General features: G+C 34.7%; 1 protein-coding gene across 1 annotated transcript in view; it reads left to right on the top strand.

Moving 5' to 3' along the window:
• GLIPR1L1 (GLIPR1 like 1) overlaps window positions 1-27,451 on the top strand; it is a 33,027-nt gene that overhangs the window by 3,981 nt on the left and 1,595 nt on the right. Inside the window, exons 2-4 of the mRNA XM_004752402.3 lie at window positions 12,111-12,356; window positions 15,510-15,610; window positions 24,552-24,640. Of these exons, the coding sequence (XP_004752459.1) occupies window positions 12,111-12,356; window positions 15,510-15,610; window positions 24,552-24,640 (436 nt within the window). The remainder of the gene's footprint in view (window positions 1-12,110; window positions 12,357-15,509; window positions 15,611-24,551; window positions 24,641-27,451) is intronic.

Below are 27,451 nucleotides of genomic sequence, written 5' to 3'. Positions count from 1 at the left end.
TTCTCCCCAACCCCCTCCCCCCCAGCAAGCCTCACTCTGTTTTGTGAGATCAAGAGTCACTTATGGTTTGTCTCCCTCCCAATCCCATCTTGTTTCATTTATTCTTCTCCTACCCACTTAAGCCCCCATGTTGCATCACCACTTCCTCATATCAGGGAGATCATATGATAGTTGTCTTTCTCTGTTCCCCACTAATTTTAACATCTGTGTCAGTCCTGGTTTGATTTTCATTAATTGATTTTTCTTCTCATTTGGAGTTGGTTGTATTTTCTTGCATCTCTGTATGCAGATAATTTCTTCTTTTCTTTTTTTTTTAAGATTTTATTTATTTATTTGACAGACAGAGATCATAAGTAGGCAGAGAGACAGGTGCGGGGGAGCAGGCTCCTGCTGAGCAGAGAGCCCGCTGCAGGAGCTGGATCCCAGGACCCTGGGATCATGACCTGAGCCAAAGGCAGAGGCTTAACCCACTAAGCCACGCAGGTGCAGGTGCTCCTGCAGATAATTTCTCATCAGATGCCAGATACTGCTAATTTTACTTTGTTTAGTGATGGTTATTTTTCTTTTTCTGTAAATACTCTGGACTTTTTTCCTGTCATATATTCATGTTACCTGGCATTTTGATCCATTCAAGTCTTTTTTTAAACATTTGTTGGGCAGGAAAAAATCAATCGTTTAGGGTACGAATAAATATCTCCCACACTGAAGCCAAGTTCTTTCTGAGTGCTCTACACAATTCCCAAAATTATGAGGTTTCCCGTCTGGCTATTGAAAAGAGGCACTATTCCCAAGATTGAGTGAGCATTAGGTAATATTTCTCTTGCCTTTTTGAGCAATTTCCCTGACCATGGATAGGTTCCTCAAATATATGGGCTTATCAGTTCTCTGCTAAATACTCAAGCAGGACCCTCTGAACATCTTTGGAATTCTCTCTCCCATGCAGGTCTCTCTTTCCTGGTAATTCTTTATGGCCTGAAAATTCTCTCACAGCACTAACATGAGGATTTTTTTTTTAGTTTCCCTACTCTCAGGGAGCACTGGCTTTTTTTGCCTGGTGTTATGCCTGCTGACATCTGCTTTTGCACATAGTTTTTTTCAAGTGGGAAGGTAAATCTGGTATTGGTGACTCTATCCTGCAGAAACAGAAGTATTAACTGTGGACTAAATCTTCAACAGGAGATTCTCCTGTCTTCTACTACTGATTACCCAGAAAAATTAAGCACTTCATTTCTCATGTCAATTTCTATATTTATCAGGGGACACCTGGCTGGCTCAGTTGGTAGAACATGTGGCTGTTAATCTTGGGGTTATTAGTTCAAGCCCCACATTGGATACAGAGATTATTACTTAAACTTAAAAAAAATTTTTTTTCTATATTTATCAGAAAATAGTAGACTATGATGTTATGCTAACAAATAAACCCTGAAAGTTTGCAGGCCTTTTTTTTTTTTACTTTTTTATTGATATATAACATTGTATTAAAGTGTACAACATGATTTGATATATGAATATATGGTGAAATGATTACAAGTTTAGTTAACGTCCATTACCTCACATTACAATTTCTTTTTCTTATGATCAGAATGCTTAAGATATAATTTCTTAGCATATTTCAAATATATAATACAGTGTGGTTAGGTATAGTCACATCATTATGCTTTAACATACATCTCCAGAACCTACTTGCCTTAAACCTTGAAGTTCGCACGTTTTGACCTCCTTCACCAACTTCACCCACCCCCATCTCCACCAACCACCAATATGTTCTGTGTATCTATGAGGTTTTTTTATTTAGATTCCACATATAACTGAGGTCATATAGTATTTGTCTTTCACTATCTGACTCATTTCACTTAGCATTAATCTTTAAAGAATACAGGTTTAGTATATCCCTCACATAAAGTCCAATACTGGTTGGACCATTCTTCACTCCCCCTCTTCTTCATGCAGTGCCATAAGCTGTTTATATCTTGGTTCCATCATGCCAACACATGTTTTTCAGAGTCACCATTGAGAAAGCTAGAAAATTATGTAGGTATCTGTATATCAGACCTGAAGGTGATACATGTCGTTCCACTCCTACCCCTCTGGCCAGAATTAGTCTGATAACCCTAACATGGTTGCATTAAATGTCTCAAGCACAGATTGCTTTTATGGTCATCAGATACTTATTTATTTATTTATTTATTTATTTATTTATCCTTCGCTCCCAGAAACAGAACAATTCTAGGCCTTCGCTAAAGGATAAAGTCCAATATCTTGTTCAGTTACTAAAGCAAAGCCTTAATATCTCTGAATGGTAGGCAAAACCCAACAAGGTTGGTTGTGGATACTCTTGGCCTAGTGACTATGTCTGTCCTCCACACAAAGAATATTCAATAGCAACACAAGACAAGACCACTGCACCAAACACATCTATTCAGAATGTGGGAGAATGGGAGCCACACAGTAATCATTGGTTCAGAATGATTCTGCAATCTTTAGATAGAAGAGGGTATGAAGACCTACTATACTGGGGTCCAGAATTTTTTTTTTTTTTTTTTTGATTGGAGGAGGCAGGAGTTCCCTTGTTCGTTATTTTCTGTGGTACCTAGCTTCTCCCTCTAAATTGTTCTTCATCTGTCATCCTCCTTGGCCAACTTGAATTGGGCATGGGAAAATATGCCATCTTTGAGCCAGAGCCTTTTCATGTTGCTTTCTGTCCATGGTCATTTAAAGTACCCAATATTCACAGGTTTTTTTTTTTTTTATAACAGGTTTCCAGTATCTTTGGAAATATATCTGTCTCAAAAACTCTGAAGGTCTGGGGTGCCTGGGTGGCTCAGTGGGTTAAGGCCTCTGCCTTCAGCTCAGGTCATGATCCCAGGGTCCGGGGATCAAGCCCCGCATCGGGCTCTCTGCTCTGTGGGAAGCCTGCTTTCTCCTCTCTCTCTGCCTGCTTGTGATCTCTGTCTGTCAAATAAATAAATAAAATCTTAAAAGAAAAACAAACCTCTCAAGGTCTTTCATCTGTATGTCTCCAGCCAGTTCCAAATACCAATACCCACACTTAGAGACCAGTTAGAGAAATTTTCAAGTCTTTTCTTAGTTTTCCTTAACGTGGTGCTTTTCTTGCTTAGCTTAATGCCAGTTTTCTTGAAACATGAGTTTTGGGGAAATGGACACACTAATCTGTTCTTTTGCTGTGCCACTTTTTAATCAATTAAGAAGATTTCCTTGGAGTCCTATACTTCATCTCTTTGTCCAGAGCTTTTCTAATCACATGAAAGATTTAGGACATGTGTCTCAAAGACTTTTTAATATATCATATCTTATTATATACTACATAGAAGCAGTTTCTTTTCCAAGTCTCAAAAGCCCCACATTTCTTTTTTTTTTTTTAAGACTTTATTTATTTATTTGAGAGATAAGGAGAGAGCACAAGCAGGGGAGCAGCAGGCAGAGGAAGAGGGAGATGAGACTCCTTGCTGAGCAGGGAGCCTGATGAGGGGCTCAATTCCAGAACCCTGGGAACATGACCTGAACTGAAGGCAGACACTTAACTGAGCTACCCAGGTGCCACAAAAGCCCCACATTTCTTGATTCTGGGTTTTATTTCTGCTTCCAAACTGGTATTATTTTACTCATAAAATAATTTTGTTGAACACACACTACAACCAACAAACATGATTGCTTTGTTTCCACTCTCTGCTTTGAGCTTCAAGTTCAATGGACTCGTGGTCTCCCTCCTGAGTTATAGATCACATTTTTTCAGATCTTTTGGCCCTGAATCAGATGGATTCCTGCCCATGACATAAGCTGTGTCAGTGTTTGCCAGCTAACTATTAAATTCCCCATATGATTCAGACAAGCTTACCATCATTTGTGGGCAAAAGGAAGAATAAAAATGGAAGCCTACAGTCTCATTGTTTGCTCAATAATTAAATCTTTACTTAGTAAAAGATTGTGTGGTTTCAGGGATTTCACCTAACTTGTTCACATCTGGATTTGATCAGAATAATTTTGATCATTTTCACTGATGTTAGCAGTAACCAAATTTTCATTTCTTCTGAAATAATTAAAACTCTATTAAAATTAAAAGGCAAAGTTATAATGGGTGAATTACAATTTTAAGTATTTTTTAAAATATTTTTTAGTTTAAGTCTTCTTGTATATTTTCATAAGTAAAACATTATTTACCATTCTGGTGTTCATGTCCATCTAGTGATCATTTTATAATACATCATGTGTGTAGGGGGGAAGTAGGGTAATATGTGATGTCCTATAAAATCTGGGCCCAGAGCAGGGATCCTTCTTACCTAGGTCTCAGGGTGGTTTGAGTTTAGATTTTTATTATGGCTTCACTCTACTTCTAGCACTAAGTTTTATGAGGCTAGGTTAGGCTAGGCTGTGGTATAAAATAAATCCTGAAATGTCAGTGGCTTAACAAAGTTTAATTCTTTACTGGCACAGGTTGTAGAAAAGGTGAATTAGGATTCCACCTCTTTTGGAAGTACAAAGGGGGAGCTCCCTACCCCAGCTAGATCATTGACAGGCGGTATGACAAGAGTTCCCCAAAAAGGATAATTGCTTCACCAATTTGAAGAAAAAATATCTACTGATTCTCTTCGCTATTCTAAAGTAAAAGGTTTAGCATCATCTTATTTTCTTCTCATTTCTTCCCCATATTTTTATTGAATTAATATGACTTTTATATTCAGATTGCTGGATTTTGTTTTTTTTTTTAAGATTTTATTTATTTATTTTGACAGACAGAGATCACAAGTAGCAGAGAGGCAGGCAGAGAGAGGAGGAAGCAGGCTCCATGCTGAGCTGAGAGCAGGATGTGGGGCTCAATCCCAGGACCCGGGATCATGACCTGAGCCAAAGGCAGAGGCTTTAACCCACTAAGCCACCCAGGCGCCCCCAGATTGCTGTTCTTAATTGCAAATGTTTGTTATGCTAGCTGTGACTAATAATAACACAAATAAATTTTAATATAGCAAGTGTTGGTGTGGTTGTAGAGAAACTGGAAACACTGTTCACTGATGGTGGGTATGTAAAATTGTGCTGCAGCTATGGGAAGCAATATGGAGATTACCCAAGAAATTATATTAGAACTACCATAAAATCCAGAAATTCCACTTCTAGGTATGTACCCCAAAAAACTGAAATCAGCATCTTGAAGAGATATCTACACTTTGATGTTCAGTGCAGCACTAGATACAGAAACAATCCAAGGATCCATCAACAAATGACTGGGGAAGGAAAATGTGGCATATACGTGCAATGGGATATTATTTAGCCTTAAGAAAAGGAAATTTTGCCATCTGTGAAATAAGTCAGTCACAGAAGGACAGATGCTGCTGCATGATTCCACATTTGAGATATCTAAAATAGTCAAATTCACAGAAGCAGAAAATTCAATAGTGCTTGTCAGGGGCTGGGAGGTGATACGGTAGGGGTATTGGGGAATGAGGAATTGTTACTCAAAGGGTATAAAGTTTCAGTTATGTAAGATGAATTAAGTTCTAGAGATCTGCTTTATAGAATAGTGCCTATAGTTTACAATATGGTATGGGGCACTTAAAATCTGTCAAGAAGGTAGATCTCATGTTAAATACTCTTAACACAAAAACAACACCAAGTGGACATAAGGAAATTCGAGGAGGTGTTGGTCATATCTATTACCTGGATTATGGTGATGGTATCATGGGTGTTTGCATATGTCCAAACTCATCAACTATACACATTAAATATGTAAAGTTCTTTCTATATCAATGATAACCTCAATAAATCTGATTTCAGTATTATTTTTGTTATTTGCATCATTTCTTATAATCCTTTCAGGAATTTTGAACATAGACAGTTATACTATTTTTATTACTCACCATCATTCTTTTTATATTATCCTTATAGAGCATAAATTCTGCAGTAGCATACTGACATATCCCAGCATCCTCCTGCCCTCAACCTTATGCACAATATACTGCTTCTTGCCTTACATAGCACGTAGAAGCATCATGATTATATAAGGATTTTTTTTAAGATAGTGCAAAAACTCTCAATCACATGAAACCATTACAATTCTCATTGATTTTAGTTTATATTTTGAAGAATTTCTTAGTAGGTTTTCTTATTCCTCCTCATATAGAGGAGCTTTGGTGATATGGGTGTAATTCATAATATAAGGATTTTTTATCAGAAATGCTTGCATAGGGGCACCTGGGTGGCTCAGTGGGTTAAAGTCTCTGCCTTCGATTCAGGTCATGACCCCAGGGTCCTGGGATAGAGCCCCACATTGGGCTCTCTGCTCAACAGGGATCCTCTTCCCCCTCTCTCTCTGCCTGCCTCTCTGCCTACTTGTGATCTCTGTCTGTCAAATAAATAAACAAAATCTTTTAAAAAAAATATTTGCAGAGTGTACTGGAGGTTAGGTCAGGCAGAAGACAAGTGATTGGGTTCTTTAAAAGTTAAGTCTATAAGAATATCAAATTCTTCTATTAACAAGTTAAGGCAGAATATTACTCAATAAAATTTTTCCTGAACTGCTAAAGACTTAATAGCAATTAAGTGTTAGGTGAACGTATTGCCAGATCTAAGGGGATATTAGAATACTTTTTTCTAGAAAGATGTTTAATTTTGTTTTTCAATTAGGGGGGAAATGAGCTTTATATAGTCCCTCGCATTCTAAAATGCAAATAGATTTTTTAAATTATACATACACCTAGATAATTGTACATATCATGTGTGTTTGAACTGGCTTGAAATACATGTTTTAAATGCATATAATTCCTTAGCCATCAGGTATTAATTCCTACTATTTTAAAGCCACTCTGTTTACCATTTGTAATATTAAGACTAAGTCTTAATTAGAATGAGAGTAATTTTCTCTTGTACCATACTTTGGAGAAGGGTTGATTTGGTACAAGCTATTCTACATGAAAACTATGTTTTGTTTTGTTTTATTATATTAGTCACAATACAGTACCTTATTAGTTTTTGATGTTGTGTTCCATGACTCATTATTTGCATATAACACCCTGTGCTCATTACAACACGTGCCCTCCTTAATACCTATCACTGGGCTAATACATTCCCTCATCCCCCTCCCAATTAGAACTATGTTTTAACTAATATACATATTTTTAATATATATCAGATTTAAGGGTGCCTGGGTGCTCAATTGTTTAAGTGTCTGACTTTTGGTTTCAGCTCAAGTCATGATCTCAGGTCATGTGATGGAGCCTTGCATTGGGCTTCACTCTGAGCATGGAGTCAGCTTGAGACTCTCTCCCCCTCTGCCTGCCCCCCACTTTGATATTTAAGCTGGTTTTTTTTTCTTTTAAAATGAAGAAATCTTCCAATGATTCAGATGAAAGACTAGGATTCTTACATGTATTAAGGGGAGTTGGGAAAAAAACAACAAGTTCAATGTCATCAAATTTTTCATCTAAGTCCACAGAAGCCCAACGGAAGTAGCACATTTTCAATTTTAATTTCAAAGAATAATCAACCAAAAATCCTACTCAAAGAAAATATACTTCAGGGATTACGATGAAATTAAATTTTAGTTGAATCTTTAGATTCAACTAAAATAAGTTGTCATGGGGCGCCTGGGTGGCTCAGTGGGTTAAAGCCTCTGCCTTCGGCTTGGGTCATGATCTCAGGGTCCTGGGATTGAGCCCCATATTGGGTTCTCTGCTCATCAGGGAGTCTGCTTCCCCCTCTCTCTCTCTCTCTCTGCCTGCCTCTCTGCCTACTTGTGATCTCGGTCTGTAAATAAATAAAAACTTTTAAAAAATAAAATAAGTTGTCATAAGCAGGCCTACTCTAAAAGATAGCTAAGTTCTTCAAACATTAAGGCAATGATGGAACAAGACTCTCAGAATATCAGGGATGAAGAAAGAACAAGGCAAAAGGTAAAAATATGGGTAAATACAGGGGCACCTGGGTGGGCCAGTGGTTTAAGCCTCTGCTTTCAGCTCAGGTCATGATCTCAGGATCCTGGGATCAAGCCCCGCATCAGGTGCTCTGCTCAGGGGAAGCCTGCTTCCCCCTCTCTCTCTGCCTGCTTCTCTGCCTACTTGTGATCTCTCTCCCTCTGTCAAATAAATAACTAAAATCTTTTTTAAAAAATATATGGGTAAATATAACAAAATGTTCTTCCATTATGTTTTCTAAATTATGTCAAATTTTTTATTTTATAATATTGTTTGACATGGTTCTTAATATATGTATAAGAAATATTTAGAGTAATTAATGTTGGTGGCATGAGTGGTAAAGGAACATAGATGGAAGTAATATTTCTATACTTTAGTCAAACTGGTAAAATGCTGACACCAGTAGTTTGCAACAAGTTACATAAATTATGTACTATGTATAGCAACCACTAAAACACACACACACACACACAAAACACTATGGATAAATCAAAGTAAAATCCTAAATAGTGTTCAAGAAGTTCGCAGGAAGGCAGGAAAAGTGAAATAGGAATGAAAAACAGAGAGAGAGGGGGCCTGGGTGGCTCAGTTGGTTAAGCAACTGCCTTCAGCTCGGGGCATGCTGCTGGAGTCCAGGATAGAGTCCTACATCAGGCTCCCTGCTCAGCAGGGAGTCTGTTTCTCCTGCTGACCTCTCTCCTCTCATGCTCTCTCTCTCTCCAATTCTCTCTCTCTCTTTCAAATGAATAAATAAAATCTTTAAAAAAAAGAAAAAAGGGAAATTAAAAATAAGCAATAAAATGGTAGGATTTTGCTTTAACCTATCAATAAGTACATTAAACGTAAATGGTATAAATCACATCAATTTAAAAACAATATCAGAATAGATGCTCCAGTGGGTTAAAGCCTCTGGCTTCAGCTCAGGTCATGATCCCAGGGTCCTGGCATTGAGCCCCACAGCAGGCTCTCTCTTCAGCAGGGAGCCTGCTTTCCCCTCTCTCTCTGCCTACTTCTCTGCCTACTTGTGATCTGTCTGTCAAATAAATAAAATCTTAAAAAAAAAATCAGAATGAATTTAAAAGAAAAAAAAGGGGGGAGCAAACAATATGCTATAACCAAGAAACTCACTTCAAATATAATGATACAGGTAGATTGAAAGCAAAAGGTTAGAGCTTTCTAACATGTCATACAAAGGTCAATCAAAAGAAAGCAGGAGTGGCTTTATTAATATCAGATACAGTAGATTTCAGAGCAAAGAAAAACAGAACAATATTACATAATGATACAACAATCAACTCATCAAAGAAATTTTAATAAAAAGATCATATGCCCCAAACAACAGACCTTTAGAATATAGGAAGGAAAACCAGTAGAACTGAAAGAAGAAATAAGTAAGTATTCAATTGCAAAGGGATATTTCAACAGTCTGCTCAAGAAGCAGACAGAAAATCAGCAAGAAGAACTTAATACCATTGACCAACTAGAATCTAACTACATTTATGGAACACTCCACTCAGCAACTAAGTAATACACATTTTTATGAAGCACCTGTGAAATATTAACCAAGATTGACCATATCTTGAACTATAAAATGAAAACAACAAATTTAAGACAACTGAAATTATATCAAGTATGTCCTCATACTTTATCAAACTCATACTCAATCAAACCAGAAATCTGTAGCACTGCAAAAATAAATTCTTTAAACACTTGAAAATTAAACACACTTATAAATAATCCATGGGTCAAAGAGGAAATCTCAAGGAAAATTTCAAAATATATACTGAAAATACAATATATACTCAAGAGGATGTAGAAAAACTATATCTGTCATACTTTGCTGGTGGGAATGTAAAATGTTGCAACCACTCTAATTGGTCCTTTTATTCTAAAAAACCACATGTACACTTACCATATGACACAACAATTATCTTCTTATAGCACTTTTTCTTTTTCCTTTTTTCCCAGAAAAAGGAAAACTTAACTGCTACACAAAAACCTGTTCACACATGTTCATTGCAGCTTTATTTGTAATAACCTAAACTGGTAAACATCAAAATTTCCGTCAATAGGTGAAGGTTAAACAAATTGTGGTATATCCATACTGTGAAATACCACTCAGCAATAAGAAGGAATAAAACTACAAAAACATGGAACATTATGGACAGATCTCAATGGAATTATGCTGAGTGAAAAAAAGCCAATCTCAAAATGGTCAGGTCATATCGTGACTGTTTATACAACATTCTTGAAATGACAAAATTATAGAGATGATGAACACATTAGTGATTGCCAGTAATTAGGGATAAGATGGGGGAGTGAGTATGACTTTAAAACATTAGTAAGAAGGATCATCGTGGTGATAGAACAGTTTATTCTGTATCTTGACTGTGATACTTCACAGTGATTACTTCAATTTACACATGTGATAAAACTGCATAAAACTACACACACACACACACGAATGCATGTAAAACTACCGAAATGCTAAGGTCTGTTGATTGTACCAATGTGAATTTCTTCATTTTTTAAAAGATTTTATTTATTTATTTGACAAAGAGAGAGAGACCACAAGTAGGCAGAGAGGCAGATGGGGGTTGGAGGGTGGGGAAGCAGGCCCCCTGCTGAGCAGAGAGCCCAATGCAGGGCTTGATCCCAGGACCCTGAGATCATGACCTGAGCCAAAGGCAAAGGCTTAACCCAATGAGCCACCCAGGTGCCCTAGTTTCTTCACTTTGATATCGTTTTATAGTTACTTAGAACACTATCAGTGGAAAAACCAGACAAAGTTTGCACAGGACCTCTGTGTACTATTTTTGTAAACTCTTGTGTATCTAAAATTAATTTGGAAAAAAAAAAGTATTTAAAAATTCATCTTGTGAGAGGCTGGCCCTGATCCTAGAGTTGTAAGTTTAAGCACCACATTGGGCATAGAGCTTACTTAAATTTGAAAAATTATCTTGCCAATAATACCTACATTAAGACATTGCCACTCTTGTAAAAAACTGATTCTGGACTCTATTCTGTTTCACTGGGATATTTGTCTATCCATATATTGTGCCGATACCACAATGTCTTTATGTAGATTTGTGATGTCTTGATATCTGGTACAGTAAGTCCTCTAGCCTTGCTTTACTTTTGATAGATTGTCTTAGGTATTGATGATTCTTTGAACTTCCATATAAATTTTGAAATCAACTTCCACCCCCCAAAAAAGCTACTTAGATATTTTTTTAGAACTGAATTAAATTATCAATATCCAATCCTTTACCTATATTAAATCTTCTAGTTCATAAATATTTTACATCTAGCCATTTAAGTCTTTACAAATCAATCTTAGTGATATTTTGTACCTTTTTAGGGTAGAGATTTTTTATATAATTTATTGGACTTATCCTTATATATTTGTTAACTTTGAAATTATTTGTTTCTGAAATATATATGGAAACACAATTTTGTATATTTTTCTAATATCTGGAAACTGATAATTTCACTTTTTTCCTGTAGTTTTATTTGTGTGTTCGTTTGAATTTTCTACATACCTAGTCTTGTTATCTATGAATAATGCTAGATTCGTCATTTTGCATTTTATGTCTTTTTCTTATGTATTTATAGCTCACATATTTTATTACACCACCTAACTTCTGTATTATTTTAAATAGAAATAATGAGACATCCTGTTTCCCAATCTTGGGGGAAAGCTTTCAATATTTCATCATTATATTGGTGCCTGTTAATAGCATTTTTTATTTGTGTTCTGGTTTGGGTAGATATTCTCAATCAAATTAAGGAAATTCTATTCCTGTGTGCCAAGAGGCATTTTCCCTTTTTACTTACAAATGGGTACTTACCTTGCACTTATGGTATATTTGCATGACCTGAATTACTAGACTGTGAACCCTTGACTTAATTTAAATCACATTTGAATATATTTGTTGAGTGCCTCTAATGTGCTAGGTCATCTGCAAGGTATTGGAAATTCAGATAAACTGTCATAGAGTGGGTACTAAATGGTTCTGAAGTAGACTAAAAAAATGACTAACTGTAAACATAATACCAAATATATATATATATATATATATATATATCTTATTAAAACAAATTTAAACAAAATCAGATAGCAATCATTAGAATAGCTTTAATCCAAGCAAATATGCATAATTCAATTTAAACTGTTTTATCTTTCAGAGTTGGGATGATGGTTTAGCAAAGGTTGCTAAAGCATGGGCAAACAAGTGCAAATTTGAACACAACTCCTGTTTATCAATACCATATGGATGCTATTCAAATTATAAATTTGTTGGAGAAAATATCTGGTTCGGTGGATTACGCATATTTTCACCAAAATCTGCTATTACTGCTTGGTTTAATGAAACTGAGTTCTATGATTATGATAACCTATCATGTTCCAAAGTTTGTGGCCATTATACACAGGTAAATATTTAACATTTTGTTGATTAGTTCTAATATATTTATGCACCTTTTAACAAAAGACAAATTTTTAAGCATTTTCTTTCGAGCTTCCTTTAAGTATCTAAAAAAGCATTTTCATTTGGAAGATAATTATACTGGGAATAGATTTCTATATACTAGAATTTTGGTTGGTTTGTTTGTCTTGTTTTTCTGGACTTTAAAAATCTTATTCCACAGTCATGTCACAGTGGAGTAAGATTTTTAAAGTCTCATCTCATCTGCATTGTTTCCAACAAGAAACCTACTATAATCTTTTCTTTATTCTTTTGTACTTTATGTGTCTTTGCTCTTTTACAATTCTTCCTTTATTACAAGTCGTGAGCAATTTCATAATAATGCACTGAAGTTTTCTTCATGTTTTCTCTGTTGAAGTTTACTGAGCTTCTTGGGACTGTGGGTCTACAGTTTAAATCAAATGTTGAGAAACGTTTGCCATTATTTCTTCAAATATTTCTGTCATTCTCACTTGCTACCCTCTTCCCAGAGTTGTTACTCATGCAGAAGGCCACTTGAAGTATTCCATAGTTGACTGATGTTCTCTTCTCTCTTTTCCTGATTTTTTTCTTCTGTGACTAAATTCACATTCATTTAAAATAAATGCTTTATTTTTAAGTTCATTAATTAATAAATAATTGTACCCTGTATATCTAATCTTTCATCTAGGATTTTAATCATATAGAATACAGTTATAATCATTATTTTGATTTTTTCCTTCCCAATTCTAGCATCTAGGTTAGTTGTGGGTTAGTTTCAATGGACTGATTTTCCCTCTTCATTATGGTCCATATTTTCTTGCTTCTTATCATGCTTCTGGGTAAATTTATTATATTCCCAAATTTATAAATTTTGCTTTTTTGAATGCTGGATTTATTTATATATCTCTAAATATTCTTGAACTGTCTTCTGGGATACAGTTATATTACCTAAAATTTTTTTAATTTTTTTGGGTTCTTATAAAGCAAGACTCCTGTGCATACTCTACCAATGCCCCAGAAATTGGTATTTTCCAGTGTGGCTAGTAGGAACAGCCTCGAATCCTGGGCCTGTTTAAGTCTTCACATCCTTCCTCTAGTTTTTATAGGTGGTTCTTTCCCAGGCGTCGGGTAATTTCTTCACATACATTCTGATTAATGCTCTGCTGAATTGATGATGATGACTTTCTGTAGATCTCTACAGTTGTATCATGGTGAAATTTTCACCTCCCCACTACTGTATTCTCTAAACTCCTGCCTCCTTGGTCTCCCCAAACTCTCAGCTATGCCTCTCAATTGTGAGAATCCATCAAGCATCTGCTGGTTTTCCCAGATGGTTCCTCCCATCCCACCCCCGCCCCGCCCAGCCATGGCATGAAAACTTTCTCAAAGCAATAATCTGGGACAATTGTACAGCTGGATCCTCTCCCCTGAACTCACAAAAGGCATTATCCTTTTCAAGATACCAGTGTCCAGTAACTTTATTTCACATTATTTTCCCAATTATTCTCATTATTTTGGTGGGAATTTTTGCTGAGAAGTCAAAGTTGTTTTTAAGCTAAACCAGTCTTAAAAATGTCACTGAACTCTTGGAAGCTCAATTTAAGCAATAAAAAAGGACTTTCTTCTCCAAACTTACTCATCTGTATAAGACGTATTAGTATATCGTGACTTAAAGCAAGTCCTTTTTATCAGAGGAGCTCTGACCAAAGAGATTAGCAACTTCCATGCTCCCCTTCTATTCATTCCTTGCCCGACAACAGGACACTATAAATCTGGAAACCCTTCTCAGGACAGATGTCTGCAAAGAATATGGTTTGGCTACTGCTAGGAAAATCAAAAGAATGGAATCCAAATGTTAGGTGTACTGATAACAAGCAGAATGTAATACACCTAATATGCCATCAAGACTAATTCAAGAGCCTTTATATAATCCTTCGTCTCTCTTTTGCTTCAAGTCAAAAGGAACCTGTTTCCAAATACTCCTTCTCTGCTATCATTGCAACATCAAAATTGTAAGCTCATTTCACACTGACTAATTTACACATATGCTTAAATAATTAGAAATGAGCTCCTTCTTTCTACTTGTTCAGCAACTACATCTTGCTTTATGTTCTAAACAAAATGAGTTAAAAATTTCCTGCATTTACTGTTCGCTGACATTCATATTGAAGTTACAATCAGTGTTCATGTTGTCACATCTAATCCCTTTAATGAAAGTAATACATTATAAAATAGAATAATAGAATAATAACTTTGTTATATTAAGCAAATAGAATTTCATGGAGTAGCCATATACTCATGAACCAAGTTTTAAAACAAGGTTTCTTGGAAAATATATATACTTGCGGTTGTATGGCATATTAACTTTTTGAAACATCCTAAAGGAAAAGGATCTTTTAAGAATCAAGCACAACTGATGTCAATCTCTTAAGCTACACACATGGTTAGAAGCAAAACTCATCTCTTCTCTCTTACTCTTCTCTCATCTGTTACCATTATTAAAGAAACAGTAGCCTTCTTCACTCTTTTCTCTCTCTCCCCTGTCTAGTTTTCCATAGGAGTCATCTTCCTTTTGATAACTTTGCTATTCTTTCCAACTAGACAAAAATAAAGATATGCCATCTCTGTGACAAGTATGTTTTGCAGAAGACTCATTACATTCTTAATCTCTATCCTTATCTGTCTCTTGTTTACTTAACAAAGGTAAGAATATGGTTAAGACCACAAAATTTAAAACATGATCATAAATGAAGTAAAATTTTTCTGAGAAAAAGAAGTTTTTATTATTTTCATTTATAGTCTGACTTTAATATCATTTATATAACATGCCCATGGAGGAAATTAAAATACATTTCATAAGTCATCTAGAAAAAAACATAATTTTGTTTTTATGTTATATCCTCCTTTCAATTTATGCAAATTAACAGTGAGGAAAACCTACTTAAATAGACCTCAGGAAAATAGCCTTAACAAAATAATTGTTTTAAAATTAATATTAAAAATTAAGAAAATAAACAGAGAGTAAATAGTTATGTGCATTCATTTTTGGTACCATGACAAAGACTATACCTGCTCACATAATGCATTGTTTGTATAAAGTTGTTTGGCATATTTTATTTTAAAATTCTTTCCTTTGTAGGTAGTTTGGGCCGATTCATATAAAGTTGGTTGTGCGGTAACAGTATGTCCTGGACTTGAGGGATATGAAACTGCAATGTTCATATGCAACTATGCACCTGCGTAAGTTATTTTGCTATTAAAAATATTTTAACTTAAAATACATGTTAAGAATTGTTCCCAAAATAGATTAGAACCTTACACTAAAGTGACAAGTATTTTTTTTAAGATTTTATTTATTTATTTGTCAGAGAGAGTGAGAACAGGCAGAGGGAGAAACAGGCTCTCTGCTGAGCAAGGAGCGCGATGTGGGACTCGATCCAAGGATGTTGGGATCTTGACCTGAGCCGAAGGCAGCTGCTTAACCAACTGAGCCACCCAGGCGTCCTGGGGACAAGTATATTTTTAATAAATTTGAAGTCTCTCTCTGTAGTGCAACTAAAAAAATACATTAAAATAGAAGGTGGTGAGAGAACATTACCTTATATAAAAAATTATTCCTATTATGAAATACTTAAATTTGAGAATGAAAATTATGGAAAATGTTTAACTTAAAATAAGAGAATATAAAATACATTGCCCCAGTAATATCTAAATACTTGGAACACAGAAGAGGTTGGCAGATGCTTCTCTAATATGACATAATTGAGATGAGTAAATGATTGAGAATGACAGTGAAATGCACATTCTTCTAAGAAAAGAATATCATAATTTTTAATAATTGCATATCTAAATGTAAATACAACATGAGCCTAATGGGAGTCCCCAAAAATGAAAATCTGGAACTCTAAGCCCAATAGATCTATACAAGGAAGAAAATAAAAATCAGTTAATAGTCCAACTCTTTTAAGAACCGAAAATTTTTTTTTAAGTACAAAAGTTAAAAACACAGGAAAAGAATAAAATATACATAATTTGCAAAAAGGATCTGAGATATGCCGAAATGGCTATGCAGAAGTACAAATGTGTATATCTCTGTGTTTTCTTTGGTTGCCTCTCAATCAGTAACAAAAACAAAAATGACAAATGCATACTTTAAAATGTCAGGCAAAGTTCAGTTTTTATAAATACCATAGAAATTGCAGAACTACTGAATACTTACTTATTACCATCCAAAATAGAATATATAAGGAAAAAGAATCCTAAAAAGATAAAAAGACACTGTTATCTGTGAGATAATTTAGGCAGAATTGATTTCCTGGAAGAGGCAGGCCAGAAAAATATTTTAAGAAATATGGCCCAAAACTTTCCAAGCTTAAGGAAAATTATAAACTCACAGAACAAGAAGGCTAACAAATCCCAAGACACAAGAAACATCAAGAAAACTGCACCAACTCACCTTATAATAAAATATTTCAGGGGACACCCGGGTGGCTCAGTTGGTTAAGCAACTGCCTTTGGCTCAGGTCATGATCCTGGAGTCCTGGGATTGAGTTCTGCATCAAACTGCCTGCTCAGCGGGGGACTCTGCTTCTCCCTCTGACCCTCGCCCCTCTCATGCTATCTCTCTCAAATAAATAAAATCTTTAAAAAATTTTTTTCAAAAAAAGTAATAATGAGAAAATCTTAAAAGCTGCTGGAGAACTAAGACACATTACATACAGAGGGACAAAGATAAGGATGACAGCAGATTTCTCAGTGGAAGTAATGTCAGAGAGAAAACAGCAATATCTTTAAATACTGAAAGAAAAAAAAACTGTCCACTGAGAATTCTATGTTTTGAAAATATATTTTAAAATTAAAAGAATAGATTTTTTCAAACCATTGGAAATATTAACTACATGAGGAATATATAGGATGTTTTTCTTATTATTTAATTCTCTTCCAAGGATAATTGTTTAATCAAAGATAATAGCAATGCATTGTGAGAGTCACAACTACATAAAATTAAAATATGTGATAACTATAGGATAAAGGCCAAAAGAGAAAAATCTAAGTATATTAAGGTTCTTTTACTCTGTTAAGTGCAGTAATTTAAATTGACTGTGATAAGTAAAAGATGCATACTATAGGCTCCAACTACTTAAATAATAAAATTAGTTATAGCAAAGGCATCAACAAAGCAGGTAAAATTAGATTTTAAAAAATATTCACTTAATCTAAAGAAAGGCAGAAAAAAGAAAAAGGGGAATGGACAAGAACCGAGGAGATGACTAAAATAAATAAGATGATAACCTCAAACCTAACTATATCTATAATCACATGAGGGGTGCCTGCTGACTTTTCCAGACACTTTCAGCTCAGATCATGATATCACATTCATGAGATCAAGACCCACGTTGGGCTCCACATTCAGCATGGAGTCTGCTTGAGATTCTCTCTCTCCCTCTCCCTTTGCTCCTCCGGCCCCACACATGTTCACTATCTCTCTCTCTCTCTTTCAAAATAAATAAATAAAATATTTTTTAAAAATAATCACATCAAATTTAAATGATACAAACACCAATAGAAAAGGCACAGATTCCAAGATTAGATAAGAAATCAAGTACCAATTACATGCTGTCTACAAAAGCACACTTTATTTTTTTGTGTGATTTTATTTTTAAGTAATCTTCATACCCAATGTGGGGCTCAAACTCACAACCCTGAGATCAAGAGTCACAAACTCCACTGACTGAGCCAGCTACATGCCACTACACAAACACAGTTTAAATATAAAGACAGAAGTAATGAAAAATCAACCCAAGAAAAAATATGTAAAGAACATAAGTACATGGAGGTTAAATAACATGCTATTAAACAATGAATTGGTCAACCAAGAAATAAAAGAAGAAATATAAAAAATACATGAAGACAAATGGAAAATGAAAACACAATAGTCCCAAATCTTTGGGATACAGCAAAAGCTATTCTAAGAAGGAAGTTTATAGCAAGACAAGCCTACTTTGAGAAGCAAGAAAAATCTCAAATAAACAACTTAACCTAACACCTAACAAATTAACCTAACACCTAAAAGAGCTCAAAAAGGAAAACACAACTCAAAACCAGCAAAAGAAAGGAAATAATAAAGATTAGAGCAGAAATTAATGAGATAGAAACTAAAAACCAAACCAAAACAAAAAGAACCAATAGAACAAATCAATGAAACCAGAAGCTTGTTCTTTGAAAAGATAAACAAAGTTGATAGACCTTTAACCAGACTCACAAAAAAAAAAAAGAAAGAAAGAAAGAAAGACTCAAATAAATAAAATCATAAATGAAAGAGGAGAAATAACTGATACCACCAAAATACAAAGGATTATAAGACAATATTATGAGAATCATATGCCAACAAATTAGACAACCTAGAAGAAATGGATAAATTCCTAGAAACACATAACCCACCAAAACTGAAGCAGAAAAAAATAGAAAATTTGAACAGACTGATTGCCAGTCATGAAATTCAACCAATAATCAAAAACTCCCAACCAACAAAAGTTCAGAACCAGATAGCTTCACAGGCAAATTCTACCAAACATTCAAAGAAGAGTTAATACCTAGTCTTCTCAAACTATTCCCCCAAAAAAGAAGGAAAACTTCCAAATGCATTCTATGAGACTATTACCTTGATACCAAAACCAGATAACAAAACCAAAAAAAAAAAAAAAGAGAACCATGAGCCAATAACTCTGATGAACATAGATTAAAAAATTCTCAACAAAATATTAGGAAACGGAATCTAACAATACATTTAAAAAATCATTCATCACAATCAAGTGGGATTTATTCCTGAGATACAAAGGTGATTTGGTATTCACAGATCAATATACTTGTGTCACATGAGTAAGAGAAAAGATTAAAAAAAAGGTTGTATCAATAGATGCAGAAAAAGTACTTGACAAAGTACAACATCTATTCATAATTTTAAAAAAAGACCCCTCAACAAAGTTGGTTCAGAGGGAACATACCTCAACATAATAAAGGCCATATATGAAAAACTCACAGCAAACATCATACTCGATGGTAAAAAGAAAACTGTGAGTTTTTCTCCTAAAATCAGGAATAAGACAAGGATATCCCCTCTCAGCACTTTATTCAACATAATACTGGAAGTCCTAGACACAGCAATCAGATAAGAAAAAGAAATAAAAGGCTTTCAAATAGGTGAGGAAAAAGTAAAACTTTCACTATTTTCAGATATGACACAATACATAGAAAACCCTAAACTCCACCAAAAAACTACTAGAACTTATAAATGAATTCAGTAAGGTTGCAGGATACCAAACCAAATACAAAAATCTGTTGCATTTCTATACACTAATAATGAAGTAGCAGAAAAAGGAATCAACATTGACAAAAATCTTATTTACAGAAACACCAAAAATAATAAGGGGAACCTAGGTGGCTCAGTTGGTTAAACATCTAACTCTTGATCTCAGCTCTGGACTTATTCTCAGGGTCATATGTTCAACACCATGTTGAGCTTAAAAATAATACAATAATAATAAAAGCATCCAGGAACTTAACCAAGGAGATGAAAGACTATAAAACATTGATTAAAGAAACAGAGGACACAAAGAAATGGAAAGACATTCCATTTCATGGATTGGAAGAACAAATATTGTTAAAATGACTATGCTACCCAAATCAATCTACAGATCTGATGTAGTCATTATCCAATACCAACAGCATTTTTTACAGAGCTAGAACAAATATCCCTAAAGTTTGTACAGAATTACAGAAGACCTCAAGTGGCCAAAGCAATCTTGAAAAAGAAGACCAAAACTGGAAGTATCACAATCCCAGATTTTAAGATCTACTACAAAGCTATAGTAATAAAAACAGTATGGTAATGGCACAAAAAGACACAGAAGAGGGAGCCCAAAAGTAAACCCAAAATTATATAGTTAATCTTTGACAACAAAGCAAGAATATGCAATGGGAAAAGTGTCTTCAATAAATGGTGTTGGAAAAACTGGACAGCTACATGTAGATGAATGAAACTGGACCACTTTCTTACACCATACACAAAAATAAACTCAAAATGGATTAGGTACATAAACATGAGACCCAAAAACAAAAATTGTAGAAGGGAGCACAGGTAGTAATTTTTCTGACCTCGGCCATAGCAACATTTTTCTAGATATGTCTCCTAAGGCAAGAGAAACAAAAGTAAAAAACTATTGGGGGACTGTATTAAAATAAACAGCTTCAGCACAGTCAAGGAAACAATAAAACTAAAAGACAACCTAATGAATGAGAGAAGGTATTTGCAAATGATGTATCTAATAAAGGGTTAATATCCAAAATGTATAAAGAACTTACACAATGCAACACACACACAAAACCAAAAATGGGTCAAAGAAAAAAAAATGGGTCAAAGATAGGAACAGGCATTTCTCCAAAGAAGACAGACATGTGGCCAACAGACCCATGAAAAGATGCTTAACATCATTTATAACCAGGAAAATGAAAATCAAAACCATAATGAGATATCACCTCACACTTGTCAGAATGGCTAAAATCAAAAACTCATGAAACATGGGGCACCTGGGTGGCTCAGCATGTTAAAGCCTCTGCCTTTGGCTCATGTCATGATCCCAGGATCCTAGGATCGAGCCCCACATCGGGCTCTCTGCTCAGCAGGGAGCCTGCTTCCTCCTCTCTCTCTGACTGCCTCTCTGCCTACTTGTGATCTCTGTCCATCAAATAAATAAATAAAAATCTTAAAAAGTACTCATGAAACAAATAGTGTTGCTTAGGATGTGGAGAAAAAAAGAACCCTCATATGCTACTGGAGGGAATATAAACTTGTATAGTCACTGTGGAAAACAGCATGGAGGTTCCTCAAAAAATTAAAAATGGAATTACCATATGATCCAATTATTCCAATACTGACTCTTGATTTTGTCTCATGTCATGATCTCAGGGTTGTGAGAGAGACCTGCATCACGTTCCACACTGAGCATGAAATCTGCTTAAGGTTCTCTCACCCTCTCTCTCTGCCCTTCCTCCAATACTCATACATGCAGTCTCATGTGTGTTCTCTCTTTTCTCTTACAAAAAAAAAAAAAAAAAAGACAATAGGGTTAATCAATCAAGAGGCAATCTGGTGAAATGGAAAAATTCCTCCAAGGACACAAATTGCAAAGGATAAATGAAATAAGGAATACCATAGAGCTGTGAATATATGTATAAAAATCCTAAACAAAATTTAGCAATTTGAATCCATCAATATGGTAAAAGGCTAAGAGACCTTTTTAAATGGAATTTATTCCAGGAATATAGAGGTGGCTTAACATTCTAAATACATCAATCAATGTAATTTACTGCATTAATCAACACAAAAATAAAGATCACATGATCATCTCAATAGATTGAGAAAAAGCTAAACATTCATTCCTGATATAAGGTCTTAGAAAACTGGGAATAGAAGGTAACTTCTTAAACCTAATAAAGGACAGCTGTGAAAAATCTATATGTAATATTACACCAATAGTAATAAAAAATTTCTCTGAAGTACCAGTAAGTAAATATATTAAGCTTTGCATGCCATATATATTGTTACCTTCATCTTTGCTTTCATTTTGTTTTAAATAAACCAATAAAAATATTAAAAAAATTAATTTGCTTTCAGACTGCACAGAAGCAGGCCAGACTTGGCCTATGGGTCATAATTTGCTGACTTCTAGTTTGTAAGTCTATGTTAAAAAAAAAAACTGAAAATTTTTCCAAAACTAGTAAGTGAACTTAGTAATTTCAGGATACAAGATCAATATATAAAACTCAGTTACATGTCTGTACACTAGCAATAAATAATCATAAATCAAAAAAACAATACCATTTATAACAGCATCAAAAAAATAAAAATTATCTAGGAATAAACCTGGCAAAAAACATGAAAGACTTCTACACTGAAAACTATACAATATTCATGACAGAAATTAACAAAGATACAAATAATTGGAGATATTATATGCTGTTAATGAATTAAGACTCAATATTGTCAAGACATAATTTTTATGAATTGATCTATAGACTCAATATAATTCAATAAAAATTCCAGATTTTTATGGAAGAAATTGACAAACTGATCACAAATTTCATATGGAAGTGAAAAGGACTTTTAAACCCAAATCAGGGACGCCTGGGTGGCTCAGTTGGTTAAGCGGCTGCCTTCGGCTCAGGTCATGATCCCAGCGTCCTGGGATCGAGTCCCACATCGGGCTCCTTGCTCCGCGGAGAGCCTGCTTCTCCCTCTGCCTCTGCCTGCCATTCTGTCTGCCTGTGCTTGCTCTCTCTCTCTCTCTCTGATAAATAAATAAAATCTTTAAAAAAAAAAAAAACCAAATCAACTCTGAAAAAAATTTTTTTGAAGGGCTGACACTATTTTTTTTTAATTTTTTATTTTTTATTTTTTGAGAGAAGAGAGAAGAAGCATAGGGAGAGGAAGAAGCAGACTCCCTACTGAGCAGGGAGCCCAACGCCAGGCTCCATCCCAATACCCTGAGATCATGACATGAGCTGAAGACAGATGCTTAACTAACTGACCCACCCAGATGCCGTAGAAAGGCTAACACTATTGTTTTCAAGAATTACTAATGCTAGAGTAATCACAACAACTGATATATAGTTAAACAAATAGATCAGTGGAACAGAATGTGGAGTCCAGAAATAAACCTATACATGGTGGTCAACTAATTTTCCCAAAATGCACAAAGGCAACGTAGTGGGAAAACATTTTTTTAATAAATGGTACTGGTACTGTTTGTCATTCATATATAAGAAACAAAAGCAAACTCAGGTCTATACAACATACAACCTATAATAATTAACTCAAAATGGATCATAAACCTAAATGTAAAACCCAAAATTGTAAAACTATTAGAAGAAAACACAGATGAAATCTTTGTGACCTTAAAATAGCCAGATTTTTTTAGCTATCACATCAAAACCATGACCCATAAAAGAAATAATTTGGATTTCATTAAAATTTAAAATTAATGCTATTCAAAGACACTGGTAAGAGAATAAGAAAACAACCTACTGTAGACTAGAAGAAAGTCTTTGTAAAGCTTATCTAAAAAATGGCTTATATCAAGAATATAGGATGAACCCTGACAATTCAATATTAGAAAAACTTAAAACTCAGTTTTTTTTTAATGGACAAAAGATTAACAAAGAAGACATGCAGATGGCAAATAAGCACATGAAAAAATGCTAAACATCATTAATCATTAGGAAAACACAAATTAAAACCACAATGAATGTCATTACACAATTAGAATGGTTAAAGACTGGCCAATCCAAGTCCTGACAAGGAAGTGAAGCAACCAGAATTTTCAACACTCTGGTAGAAATATAAAGTGTTACAGTAACTTTGTATAACCTGTCTGGAAGTTACTTAAGAAGTAAAATATGCATCTACCATATGATCTATTCATTCCTTTTATCCAAGGAAATGTAGGTCCATGTTAGGTCCATGTAAAGACTTATATATGAAAATTCAAAATGTGCATAGTAACTGTATTTGGAATAAACCAAATGTCCATCTACAAATGGATAAATTGACACATATTTTTAATGGAATACTACTCGTGTTATTAATGTTTTTCTTTGTGTACTCTGGGTAATTAACACTTTTTAAAGCCTTCCACAGATACAGAGATGGGGAGGAAAGCAGTTTGTTAAAATGTAGCCACTTATTTTCTTGAAAAGCAGGCATAATAGCTACCAAGTCTTATTGATACATCACCAAGAGAACTAGATAAGAACTATGGTACTGAACATAAAGCATATGTTTCTCCTTGCAATTTAAATTTTTATTGTATTTACAAAATCAAGTGATAATCAGTGTTTACAATAAGAATTTTGTAACTGTCAACATGCATAATTACACGGGGTTCACATCTAATTTGTATTTTACAGAATATTCAAGTATATAACTGCCACATGGATTAGGGACATCCTGTAAACAGTTTTAATTGTTTCCTTTTACCAAAAAAAAGGAGCCTAAAATTGGGACCAAAGTTATTTTTCCTTTCAAACATTCATGAGTGAGTGACCAAAACAACTTGCATAAATTCATGCACAACATTAGAGAAATTAATATCCATTTGGCTAATCAATTATTCTCTTTTTACAGAGGAAATTATCAAAATCGACCTCCTTACACTAAAGGAATATCCTGCTCTTTGTGTGCAGAAGAAGAAACTTGTATAAAGAACCTCTGCGGTAAGCAAAAAGGAAAAAAATAATCATAACATTCTATTTGGAGACCAGTTTCCATAAATTAATTGTATTTTAAAGTTTGGATCCTCAAGTATATAAGGAATTACTGACTATATTCCTCTTTGCTGCTATATGGTGATAGAAATCATTGGTCATAAATTACCATATTTAAACTCAGATGATCCCTCCCTACTTCACTGATTATTTTTCCTCTCAAGCTTAAGGACACACAGGAGTAAGGTATAACTGTGATCCAGTTTGCTACGATACTAAAAATATCTGTTCATCGAAATGTTTCTTATTTGTAATTGCTCTCAATCACTTCCGTTTATTAGTTATTATCAAAATAGTGACTCACGTAGAAATAATACATTAATCAATGTGCAAATTAATTGTGATTTAAAGCTAATATGTTTCTCCTCCATTTTCAATCTTTTGGTTCTCAGAACAAAGATTTTTTTTTTTTAAAGATAAGTGCATAAATTCTTGATTGAAAAAATTTTCAGTGAAACAGCAAAGAGAGGAGATCATCTGAAAACTAAAAAAAAAAACAAAAAAGAAGAAGATGATGATGATGATGATTTGGTGCCATGAGAGAAAATAGACACAAAAATAATGCATATTAAATGATTTCATTTATATAAAGTTCAAATATTGGGCAAAACTAATCTACATTTGGAGTCAGGATAGTGGTTATCTTTAGCGACCAAAAAGGAGTTAATTAAATAGAATAGGTTACAAGAAGGTCTTTCTATAACTATGCTATGTTTACCTACATGTGTTCACTTTGTAATAATTTCCATTTATGAGGCATGTATACTTTCATATTGATATTTACTTCAGTTAAACAATGAATTAGAAGTATTAGAATAATTTTAAATTTCATTCAAAGCAGTTTAAGAAATAAATTCATTGTATATCTCCTATTTGCAAACTAATGTTTTTTAGTTAAAGGGACATAAAGATAACAATGATACACTTTTTTTTTTTACCTTCCCCTTCCTGCCCATTATCCAAGCCACTGTCATTTCTTGCCTGAGTTAGTAATCTCCCACTTCTCTTCCTTCTCCAAACTGTTTCTACAGAAAGAAAATCCAGATCAAATTGTTTTCTTAAAATTCCTCAGTTGCTTCTTACTCCAGTTAAAGAAAAATATGATTCTATTCCAAGGCCAGTAAGTCCAGTTATGATCACTCTGGCTCTTGCTTTTCTCCTCTACTACTTTTGTTGCTGTTGTTGGTATCCTCCCTTTGACACACTAAGTTCCATGATTACCAGCTTCAAACACTCCAAACTCTTTCTGCAATCTCCAGCATCTCGATCACCTGGTCTGTTTCTAGTATCAAGATTGTTTGGTTTTCTCTTCATTTTGGTAACATGCTCTGTTTCTTGGTGTGGAGAATTATCTTTAAAGATGGCGACTAATGATTCCTCCCTTCCTTTACATATATGCCACTCCTCCCAAGAAAGTGGAGAATATTTCTCCTCCTCCTGAAAGAGGTCTTAATATTATTGCCAGTTCTGGCCCTACCCTTTAGAAGATACTTGCAGCTTCTGCTTTTGCTCTGTTGGAATCCTCCCAGAATTTCAGTTCCACACTTTCCTACTGGAGAGGTCTCACGGAGGAAGGCCTTGGAACAGGAGAGGTCAATTTTCTATTTCAACCCCCATCTGAGCTCTAGCTAAATGCAATTATGTCATTAAGTCCTGAAGACACTACATAGAGCAGAGTAATTGTCTTGTAGAGCCAGCCAATCCAGATAATTGTAAGAAATAATAATAAATCTTTATTGTTTTAAGCCGTTGTTCTGGAAGTTTGTGTCACAGCAGTATACTGCAAAAACACTTGGTATATGCCTAATAAGTGCCTATTAAGCAACTAACAATATGTGTAAAACAAAATGTAGGGAGTTCTACCTTTTCCTCTGCTGAACAGAGTCAAGGTTGTTCACCTTAATCCAAACACAGATTAGTCAACCCTGGGTTAGAATTCATGCAAGGCTTGGTCTACCTCTGTCTCTGTTCCAAGGGCATATATTTCCAGAGCTTTCCACTGAGAGACTGATGTGTTCACTGTTGCCTTTCCCTAAGAGGTTCTGAATTCTAATCTGCCTTACTTTAGCATTCTGAGATTACTGAAAAATCTGCTTTGCTTTCCAGAGGCTTTCAGCCTAGGATTTTAGTCCTGTTGCTCATAGCTTCAAAATTAAACAATTTAAGGGCAAAATGACCATCTTGGACTCATTCTTCTACCTTTACCTTTCACCAGGATCTTTTTTTTTTTTTTAAGATTTTATTTATTTATTTGAGAAATGGAGATCACAAGCAGGCAGATAGAGAGGAAGGGAAGTAGGCTCCCCGCTAAGCAGAGAGCCTGATGCAGGGCTCGATCCCAGGACCCTGGGACCATGACCTGAGCCGAAGGCAGAGGCTTTAACCCACTGAGCCATCCAGGTGTCCCTTTCACCAGGATCTTGAACTCGATTCTCCAATATTCTCTATTTAGTCTTAGAAGCCCAGCAAAAGCTCCAATGGTTTCTGTTTATCCAAAATCAGCCTCTGCCCGGGCAAAGCCCAGATTTTCAGCCCTAGACCTGGGCCCAAGATGAAATGAAATGGCTCCTGGGGTGGGAATCAGCTTTCATAATGTCAGTCCATTGTCTGTGGATCTCCAGCGCTGAAATCTTGACCCTCTAGTTTTTGTCGCTTTAGGAAATCTCTGGGTTCTTAAACATCATTTTGTTGTACTCTATTTGGATATTCTACTTTTACTTGAGGACTTTTTCTGTCATGAGCTTCTTCATCCCAAGATTC

Source organism: Mustela putorius, unplaced genomic scaffold (assembly GCF_011764305.1).
Source record: "Mustela putorius furo isolate JIRA1106 unplaced genomic scaffold, ASM1176430v1.1 tig00003911_pilon_pilon_pilon, whole genome shotgun sequence".
In the NCBI taxonomy this organism is placed as follows: domain Eukaryota; kingdom Metazoa; phylum Chordata; class Mammalia; order Carnivora; family Mustelidae; genus Mustela; species Mustela putorius.
The sequence above is the reverse complement of the archived record's forward strand: the minus strand, read 5'-3'. Positions and strand labels throughout refer to the sequence as shown.